This window comes from Cyclopterus lumpus, chromosome 4, assembly GCF_009769545.1.
Source record: "Cyclopterus lumpus isolate fCycLum1 chromosome 4, fCycLum1.pri, whole genome shotgun sequence".
In the NCBI taxonomy this organism is placed as follows: Eukaryota; Metazoa; Chordata; class Actinopteri; order Perciformes; family Cyclopteridae; genus Cyclopterus; species Cyclopterus lumpus.
The window spans coordinates 12,678,654-12,689,264 of record NC_046969.1 but is presented as its reverse complement, the minus strand read 5'-3'; the positions used below and the strand labels follow the sequence as shown (position 1 = coordinate 12,689,264).

The following is a 10,611-nucleotide window of genomic DNA, read 5'->3' as shown; positions in this document are numbered from 1 at the left end:
TTTTATACTCTACAAAAACTATTATTATTAATAATATTCTATTGTCAATGATTGTGTTCAAAGACAACAGAGTATACGCACACATACAAAAAACAACTTCCACAGATGCTGAATCAAAAAGCAAACCACTGAAGGCAAAACTTTGCCACAAAAAAAATATATATCTGCACACTGATATCGCCCAGTTATTTTTATTTTAGTTACATTTCATGTGCTGTAGATAATTACATCTTAAAATTGGACATCTCAAAACCAAAACTATCTGCATGGATATATGGTATTACTGTGGTGCATTTTGTATTTTATACACTAGAAATAACATTTTCTTTGTATTTTTTTGTCAGTGATTGTTTCCAAAGTCCTTACTAGCTTGTCTCATATTTAGTCAGGAGCAGCTGATAATGTAACTAAGCATAAGCATCATCATTATGAAACTCAAACTTTTAAATAGCTCAATGTGATGTTACACAATAGAACCCCGGAAGCCACCCAGAGTCTCTCTCATCCTGAAGACCTGCTCCAACGCAGCGCCACTAACTCATTACATTCCCCAATTTAATCATCATCCCAGAGTGACATTCCCTCATTTGAAAGTACTTATTAAGTGCTTAGGATGCTTTGCAGCGCTCTTGGTCCTTTTCGCTGGCACGGAAGTACCTGGCCCGGTGCCCTGCATATTTGACATTTAAATCTGGGAAACACAGACAGTTTCTCAGAGGCTTTTTTCAAAGTTCATCCCCTCTGCAGGAAATGGCCTCAATATTGAAATTTTTCAGGGCTTGTTAATTTGCACATTCACGTGAAGGTCATGTATGTGCCTGTATCCTCGCCCTTTGATGTGCTGAGTCATTCACATAGCACAGCTGGGTTGGGGCACCCCACAAAGCCTGCAATGAAGACACTCATGCCCAATGCACGCAAGGCAGTGTGTGTGTGTGTGTGTGTGTGTGTGTGCGTGTGTGTGTGTGTGTGTGTATGTGTGTGTGTGTGTGTGTGTGTGTGTGTGTGCATGCGAAAGAGAGAGGGAGTGGAAGGAAGATGGAGAGAGAGAAGTAAAAAGAAATGTGCATTTTTTTATGTATGGGTGTCTATTAACTGTCTACAGAAGAGCAGAGGTGGGGGGTTAAATGAAATTCCTCTGTTTCCCTTCTGTTTAATTTTCTGGTTGTGGTATTGAGCTTCACATCCATCCAGTGCAGTGAGCAACCATGTATTACTGTCTTGGAACAGACCAGTTCCTGAGTAAGATTAAGATCAGATAAGTAAGATATTGTGTGTGTGTGCGTGCGTGTGTGTGTGTGTGTGTGTGTGTGTGTGTGTGTTTGCACAAACGTGTCTGTGCATGTGTTGGAGGGAATGGGAGGTCCACAATGGTTAATACATTAAGTAATGCACATGGGGCCCTGGTTATGTTCTAAAATGTTGGAGAAAGCTTTGGAACGTACATAAATGGCAGAGGTCTGAGGTTCCTGGCCTCAGGAAAAAAAAGTAATTTAATCACCTAACCTTTTTTATTAACCATCCACTATACCCCAAAAGGGGTCTCCTGAAGCAGCTGACGGGTACTGGCGGACCAGAAGGGCTGCAGCGGCGATGGTCGCGGAGGCTAAAACTCGGGCATGGGAGGAGTTCGGGGAGGCCATGGAGAAGGACTTTTGGTTGGCCTCAAGGAAGTTCTGGCAAACCATCCGACGGCTCAGGAAGGGAAAGCAGGGTCTACCCCAGGCTGTTCTCAGCAGGGGGGGGGAACTGCTGACCCGGACTGGGGACATCGTCGGGCAGTGGAAAGAGCACTTTGAGGAACTCCTAAACCCGGCCAACATGTCCCGGTCGTGGAACAGTGGACCAGCTCTTTACCCTCGCAAGATTACTGGAGGGGTCCTGGGAGTTTGCCCAACCAGTTTACATGTGCTTCGTAGACCTGGAGAAGGCTTTCGACCGGGTCCCTCGGGGGTTTTTGTGGGGGGTGCTGCGGGAGTATGGGGTGCCGGACCCGTTGGCACGGGCCATCCGGTCTCTGTACGCCTGCAGTAGGAGCTGTGTTCGTCTCCTCGGTAGTAAGTCAGACACGTTCCCGGTGGGTGTTGGCCTCCGCCAGGGCTGCCCTTTATCACCGGTCCTGTTCGTGACCTTCATGGACAGGATATCTAGGCGCAGCCAGGGGGCGGAGAGGATCCGGTTCGGGAGTCTCGGGATCGCCTCTCTACTGTTTGCGGATGATGTGGTCCTGTTTGCCTCCTCGGACCGTGACCTCCAGAATTCACTGGGGCGTTTTGCAGCCGAGTGCGAAGCGGCAGGGATGAGAGTTAGCACCTCCAAATCTGAGGCCACGGTGCTCTGCCAGAAACCGGCGGATTTCTCCCTCCAGGTGGGGGCAAACTGCCTACCCCAAGCGAAGGAGTTCAAGTATCTCGGGGTCTTGTTCACGAGTGAGGGTAAGGTGGAGCGGGAGATCGACAGGCGGATCGGTGCAGCTGCAGCAGTAAAACAGGCGCTGTACCGGTCCGTCTTGGTGAAGAGGGAGCTGAGCCGGAAGGCAAAGCTCTCCATTTACTGGTCGGTCTACGTTCCAACCCTCACCTATGGTCACGAACTCTGGGTCGTGACCGAAAGAACGAGATTTCGGATACAAGCGGCCGAAATGAGCTTCCTCCGTAGGGTGGCCGGACTCAGCCTTAGAGATAGGGTAAGGAGCTCGGACATCAGGGGGGAGCTCGGAGTCGAGTCGCTGCTCCTTCGTGTCGAAAGGAGTCAGCTGAGGTGGTTCGGGCATCTAGTCAGGATGCCTCCTGGACGCCTCCCATTAGAGGTTTTCCGGGCACGTCCAACTGGTAGGAGGCCCCGGGGAAGACCGAGGACACGCTGGAGGGATTATATCTCCCGGCTGGCCTTGGAACGCCTCGGGATCCCCCAGAATGAGCTGGAAAGTGTTGCGGGTGAGAGGGAAGCCTGGGTCGGCCTGCTGAACCTGCTGCCACCGCGACCCGACCCCGGATTAAGCGGGTGATAATGGATGGATGGGATGGATATACCCCAAAAAATAATACAGGGCTAATGCAAAGGGTTAAAAGCCACATTACACTTAAAAGAGACAACAAAAAAGTTAGCTAATGTTGACATGGAATTCTTCTTTTTGTGATTTGTTGAAAACAGTCAAATGATCATTGATATAAGCTTAAATAGGATTTCCAGAATACACTGTTTAATGTAAGTTTCTTTAAAAAAAAAGGAAAGTTTCCTTTTTTTCCCTTTTCATTATATATTGCTCCATTGCTCAGGCGCCTGTGTTATCCTTTTGCCTCCTTAGGCAAACGCCTGCAGTCTAGACAAGTCAGATAAGGAAATCAAAAATTCCACTTCCAACAAAAAATAAGCCTCAATGAAATGTAGGCGTATCACACTTTCCATACTTCCCAGAAAAGGCTTGTTGTGTCATAAACTAGTTTATCTTGGTCAGGATCCACACACATATTGTGTGCCTGTTACCCTTGGCAACATCACAAGACTGCAAGCCAGGATTTAACATGAGGTCATATGAGTTTGAGAATGAAAAGATTGGCAGGTGGCAAAACTTTCACCCATTTTTCTGGCAGATTGACAAGCAGATATGTATGTTTGTGTTTATTACAAATTGTCTCTCTGATTCAAATGAAGATGAGTGTGTCCATTAGCAACATGGAAAGTGTGTCTTACTTCCTGCAATAAGAAAAATACACTTTTATGTGACGCAGGAAAACCCTGACATCACGGAGCTGACACGGTGGTCTACCCATTAGTGGCTGAGTTAAATAAATACTTGCACCACAGACATGGTCAGTGGATGCAGTGACTCAACACACGCACACTTACACACACACACACACACACACACACACACACACACACGTGCAGAATATCATCTGTTTGGATTCCATCAGATACAGAAAACTACATCCTCATTAAGCTCCCCTGAGTGTGTCCAATATTTCATAAATCATAATTCTCTTCTTGATAGAGATATTTTTATCTCAGTGATGTTAATTGTTAAATAAGTTGTCTGTAACATTAACATGTAACATAATTGGCTGCTGATATCATGTTAATGGAGAAATAGTTCCACCGACAGGCTCAAACACACCGTTAAAATTGTTTCGAAACTTTGAAAGAGACATTCATGTAGACTCTGGATTATTATAATGGTTCATGGTCTAGTGGTTAGAATATTTTTGCTGCGGGCAAAACAATTTGCTGCTCAAAGTTTTATGTGTGATCCTGCATCCTAAAATATTTTACAGCAATTTATTGTATACTATTAAAAAAAGATATTGACTATGGTTCATTGTATGCAAGTAAAATGAAAATATTATTATTATTATTATTATTATTATTATTCAATTATTTAATTTGTGTGGTATTTGTTTGTCTATACTCGGGTATGTTTGATTTTTCTTTTTTCAAGAGAAACACGTTAGAACATGGTACAACAATCACGAGGGGTTCTTGATATAAACATCACAATTGACCACAATAATAAATAAGAATGTGAAATAAAGTAATTGTATTTGTTACTGGCTAAAGAAAGATTGCCAAGTAGTAGCAGTAGAAGTATTAGATTTATAAATGTGTTTTTGCGAGCAGTTACATCATTTTGATAACATAGTAAAATATATTCAGAATTCAGTCACACCTGCTAGATGCACACAGACATCATGTATAAAACCATCCTACATGTTCAGTCCGTGTCAGTAAAGAAAAACAAGAAAAAGTGTATGCCTTCGACAATCACACACATACATTTTTTTAACTGATATTTTTGATTGAACACATTACATTTAGACTATTGTTTATTATTTAAACAGTAGACACACTATGAAGGGTTTTAATATTCTATTTGTCATACCTGGCAGTGTAAAGAAGACTGGAACAACATTTAGATCATAATGTACGGAGATACAATTAACAAAAAAATATTTTTTTATATATAGAAACATGTTCACAATGTTTTAGTGCTTTGTCAAAAAAAAAAAAGGTTGACTCATGACATTGACTTGCAGTAAATATATATGGTGCCAGTGAGCTGCTTTCAACGACAGTGGTCATATTTATTGTATCTTGTCGCCCTCTGGCGACCATAAATTAAAACTACAGGTTTCACATTTACAGTTTCACATTTTGCAGTTTCACATTTTGCCCACTAGGGGCGATGTTATGTACGCGGAAGCAAAATAACACCCAGTGGAAAAAGGAGGAAGTCAGGAAGCTGCTCGCTTGTGACAGCCGTATCACAGAAAAGCACAGTAAAAAAAAAAAAAGGCCGGGTTTGAGCTTGAACCCTTGTGCTTTTCGGCCAGAGCCAGACTCCGAGAAAACGCTCCCGACATGTCGAAGAACACCACGGCCGCCCGCTTCCGACGAGTAGACGTGGACGAGTACGACGAGAACAAGTTTGTGGACGAGGAGGACGCAGGAGAAAACCAGCTGGGTCCCGACGAGGCAGAGGTGGACTCGCTCATCAGACAATATCCTTTAGTTACACGATTAGCTAGCCTGCAGTCTGTGAGCGTGCACGATCTGCACAACAACGTCTGTTTCCGTCTCGATTTATCTGCATATTTCGTCTTTATTTGTCTGAATGTTGTTTGAATGGGCGTTTTGTCAGTAGGCCAGTCGTCACTGTCCAGACTTGCCTGGCTGTCACATTCCAGGGATTTCTTCTCCAAGACGGAACAGGCTTGTTATGCATCTCGACGGAAAGCCGGTGTGCATTTGCAAGTTCACCGTTTAATCGTATACAGTTATAATTGACCGCCGTGTCTTTGAGTACTCGTGCAACGTCATTGTGTTTGTTCATGTTAGCTCGGTAGGAAGTGGTGGAAGAAACAGAAGTTGGCTCATGTGATAAACATCTCCTATTTATTGTTGGTACAACCAACTCCATTTGGCTAAACTCGTCTATGGAAAGGCGTGGAGGTGTTTCTGTAAAGTCTGAAGCCATCAGTTTCAGTCCTGGAGGCCTTATAAGGCAGGAAAGTGCAGCACTTCCTCATTGAATGAGACCTCCCATCACGTGTTACAGTACAGGAGAATTAAAGACTCTATATAGAAACATGAAAAACAACCTGACATGCCTTTTATTTACATTTGAGTTGATCTAAAAAATGGATCTCTTACCAGCTGGTATGGAGAGAAGTAATTTATAACAGTTAAATTATAGGAAGTTATATCAATAACTCAACTTTTAATACATATGCACATGCATTGTTTCAAGAGAGACTTGGGAAAAATGTAAACCTATTTAAGACTGAATTTAATGTAAAAACATTACGTTTTATATTAATGTGCAAAGACCCCAAGGAAAGCACAGCTATTTGAAACCTTAAATCACACAGAAAAAAACAGTCACTAATCATACATCTGCATGTTTCTGTTGTGACATGTCTCAGGTTATCGGGCAGGATCAGGATCTTTTTCTAAGTACAGTTAGAGAAACACTAGTAATGACACTTGGCTTGTGTATCATATTTGGGCTTGTAGCCAACATTATGATTAGGAGGTCGCCCTCTGCTGTGCTGTGTTGCATCCTTAGCCCTCCCCGCACAGGAAATCTCAATCAGGCTTTACAAGCGGTCTTGAAGAACCCGCCAATCAACACAAAGAACCAGAACGTCAAGGTGGGTTTGGTCAATAATGGTTAGCTGAGCATTTTGCCACATTCTTGATAAACAACAAGTGGTCTGTGATTCAGAGGTCTGAAACCAGGCTCGTAATTAACTCCATAGCAACTCTCATTTTCACACGTCTCTCGTTTTTTTTTCTTTTCAGGATCGCGCTGAGGGTTTGGTGCTGAAGGTGCTCAGCGCCTTTAAGAGCAGTGACATCGAGAAAGGGGTGCAGTCCCTCGACAAGGATGCCGTGGACCTGCTGATGAAATACATCTACAAAGGCTTCGAGAGGCCGTCAGAAAACAGCAGCGCCGTCCTCCTGCAGTGGCATGAAAAGGTAAATATTTGCATTCCAAAAAGACAAACTCCTCCAGTACCCTGAGGTTGGTTTCTCTTGGATGTAGCTTTAGCAGTAATTTTACTCTAATGTGTTAAAGAAACTTGATAATGATTAGAAATGATGACCGATTCACTGATGTAATGTGTGAATGCTTCTTTAACGGCATCATGTGTGGGGTCCTTAGTTTGAGGCCACGGTGGGACTGTAAAGACAGTGTGAGATTAAATGTGACCACAAGATGCGTTAAACAGAAACTCAGTTTCAGTCCAAAAAAAACCGACCTGACCTTAATTTTTTGTCCTTTGCCTTCAGGCTCTGGCAGCTGGAGGAGTCGGCAGCATCGTTAGGGTGCTAACGGCAAGGAAGACGGTCTAGAAGAGGAGCGGAGGATCTCTGACGGAGACCGTTCATGTAATCATAACAGATGGCATAGGCACGAAAAGGAAAAACTGATATTTAACCCAATGTGATCCTGTTCCGGTCAAAATCAAATCTGGGTCACATTAGGTTTCTTTAAATAAATAGTTTTTCTTCTTTCTTCCCATTCATGATCACAGCCGACTAAATCATGTTACTCACCGGGTGCTACAGAGAGCGTTGTATGTCTGACCCCCCCTTTCTCTCCATGTCAGTCCTACACAGTGTGTGCTCAGTTTACACAACAGGGTTCCCCAAATAGAAATACTTCTTAGAAAACACAATTGAACGCAGAAAACACAAATTACTGCTACACAAAATACACATTTATGCTCACGAGGGCTGGATGATGATTCAAGTTGGTAATTGACTTTCAATGGAATTGTGATGAAATCATAGATCAGAATATTGTTATACACAAATATTTGTAATAATAATAATAATCACAGACTTTTTTCAGAAAATTAAACATTTTGCATGGAAATTCATAATGTTATGAGACAATACTTTTTATTTGTCAAGTATTTAATTCACTTGGGAGTAATGAGACAACCTATATCATGATAGAGGATTCTGGCCATATCGCACAGCCCTAGTGCTCACTCACAGGCATGCCTCTCAGCAATGTTTCCTCCATTGACTTCCAAACAAACAAAACAATTCAGTTTATTTTTTAACGCCCAAAATTACAAATCTGCCTCGGAAGGATTTACAATTTGTACACATACGACATCCTCAGTCCAAGGAGCTCACATCGGCACAGGACAAACCGAGGATTCCAGGTTTGCTTCTCTCAGGAAAGATGTTTCCCATCTTGTGTCGTCTCCTCAGACTTCCTGATGGAATAAAAGCCCGATTCAGTCAGTAAATCCTCTCCTGTAACACTGGAGCAGAGGGAGGCTCTTGAAAAGCACAGTCACAGATGGAGGGTGGTGGATTTACTCACGGGGGTCACCATTTACCCTGTAGAGTGGGATAAGGGTGGGGGTTGGTGTCATCCATCCTCTAACGCTGCCCCAGTTAAAGATTATTACCCACGATGCATCTCCACCACAACTCTTATTAATCCCACTCTACTATTCCTCACATCCCTTCTATGTGTGAGTCTCTGCCACGGTGCAGGGCATTGTGTGGCTTTTGCTTCTGTGCTTTCAGGAATGACATGTCACTCTGAGAATCCTTTTTCAGATTAATTTAGGTATTTAACAGAATAATAATCTGGATTAAATATTTTCCTTTTAGTTTTTCTATTGTTTTATAGGTCAACTCCCTACCTGATGAAAATTACAAACATTGCTTGAAAGGTTTGACAATATCAGTGTGCTTTATTTGCAGGAGAGACTAACATAATATTTTGTCTCTCTTATGCGATTACAAAACACCATAGTGATTGCATGATCCCATTTTTGAGAGTTTTGAGTATTCTGTGAAGCATTTCATACTTGTCTTTTTTGTACATGTTTCTCTTCTGGAAACATTCAGTGATTCTTTTTTTTATTGATCTGGGTTTATATTAATGCTTGTTCACCCAAACCGATCCTCCACACATGGTGTTGACAGTAGGAAGTCCTATTATATTTCCACACATTTTATAATATGAGAAAAACTGGAAATGTAATCTGCTTTATCAGGTAAATTACGTCTGTTGCCAAATGATTTATTCTGCTTCCATGCTTACGTTGATGATTTTGTTGCCCCTGTGTAATAGAGAACAATGTTTAAGGCAACGTGGTGGAGTTATAGCTATAAACAGTATAAATGAACATGCACGCAAAGTGTGTTAAGGTTCAAAAAGTTGCTATTTTAAAAATAATTGTGTAAACACAGTGATCGGAGGAATATTCAGTTCCAGCATAACGTTTTGTTCCTGCTCATTTCCAATCAAACAGGAATGTCTCAAGGGATGATGCTTTTTCTAAAACGCATCACTGCTGTTTTACTCACAAGTTGACATTTAGACATGGGGGCTTCATGTTTGAATACTGTCATCGGTGTTGATTCATCCAGACATTGGATTCCTTTTCTAATGCAGTAAAGTCTAGTTTTACATGACATCAAAAGGAGAACGGCCCCATGTCTTCTTCTGCTTCATGTCTAGTTGGAGAGGCTCTTCTAGCCGAGGGAGCATCTCACACTGATGTACGAACTGCCTTACTCGATATTCCTTTTTTATGTTTATGCTTTTTTGACTAAACTAATAAAGGTGTGACTGCTGATCACAACTGCCATGGCTTATTTTAAACCCAGTATGGTGAGTACAAAGACAATCAGGGTCATAGTGATATTTATAAAGCGACACTTAGAAAGTGTTAAACCCCTTCACATTGAGTAATGTTGCAGCTTTATGTTAAATATGATTTAAATGTAATGGAAAAAATAAAAAAACGGCATCATGCTTCCACCACTGTGCTTCACTGTTTTAGACGGTAGTGCTCAGTGGAAGAGTGGTGCTGGGTTTCCTCCAGACATCACACCTGTTATTGACGGTTCAATCTTGGTTTCATTCGACCACAGAATCTCGTTTGTCACAGTTGTAGAAGAAGAAATCATCTTTTCCTTAAATTCTGCTCACAGTGACTGTATTACTTTGAGTTCTGTCTAACAGCAACCTTTATGCAAGCAGAAACTAATTGACAACCCTCTGAGTGCAACATGTTGGTGGTGTGAACAGAGCCAAGACCATCCCTGTAGCAGGTCACACCTTCATGTATCAAAACACCGTTTGCTCTGTAAGACCGATCTGAGCAAATCCACTACGGACTTGTGAGTTGGGTTCTCAGACCGCTGGAGATGCGCTTTTCTTTTTGCAAACTCCAAACAGGCTTTTGTGTGTCTTTCACGGAGGAGAGACTTCTGGCTGGACACGCTGCCATAAAGCCTGATCGGTGGAGTGTTGCAGTGATGGCCTTCTGGAAGTTTCTCCCATCTCCACACAGGGTCTCTGGACCCTCAGGGTCTTATCCCCTCTCTCACCGGGATCCTCCTCCTTCTCCCCAATAGCTCAATGTGTCCGGGCAGCCAGCTCTAGATAGAGTCCAGATCTGTGTCTCGACATAATCTTTTTTCAGAGCTCTGCAGCTAGTTTCTTCAGCCGCATGGCTTGTTCTTGCTCTGATTTACGTTGTTAGCTAAGACCTTATATTCTATTCAGTCAGTCATTTTTCTGTTTTTTTCTTTGTAATAAAAGTATTGAGTGATATTGATGAGGGGGTG

The 10,611-nt window shown here is 42.5% G+C and overlaps 1 protein-coding gene across 1 annotated transcript; it reads left to right on the top strand.

The window, feature by feature from the left end:
• Window positions 1–5,196: 5,196 nt before the first annotated feature.
• On the top strand, window positions 5,197–9,620 carry arpc5b (actin related protein 2/3 complex, subunit 5B). The gene is made up of 4 exons (XM_034530885.1): window positions 5,197–5,498; window positions 6,578–6,650; window positions 6,802–6,978; window positions 7,294–9,620. The coding sequence occupies exons 1-4, from the start codon at window positions 5,359–5,361 to the stop codon at window positions 7,354–7,356; spliced, it is 453 nt and encodes a 150-aa protein (XP_034386776.1). The 5' UTR covers window positions 5,197–5,358; the 3' UTR covers window positions 7,357–9,620.
• Window positions 9,621–10,611: the final 991 nt, after the last annotated feature.

Bases quoted from the DNA above. Each gene is read 5' to 3' on its own strand.
- arpc5b (XM_034530885.1), top strand. From the start codon at position 5,359: ATGTCGAAGAACACCACGGCCGCCCGCTTCCGACGAGTAGACGTGGAC. The intron at 6,651-6,801 runs GTGGGTTTGGTC...TTTTCTTTTCAG, and splicing joins CAAAGAACCAGAACGTCAAG to GATCGCGCTGAGGGTTTGGT. The intron at 6,979-7,293 runs GTAAATATTTGC...CTTTGCCTTCAG, and splicing joins TCCTGCAGTGGCATGAAAAG to GCTCTGGCAGCTGGAGGAGT.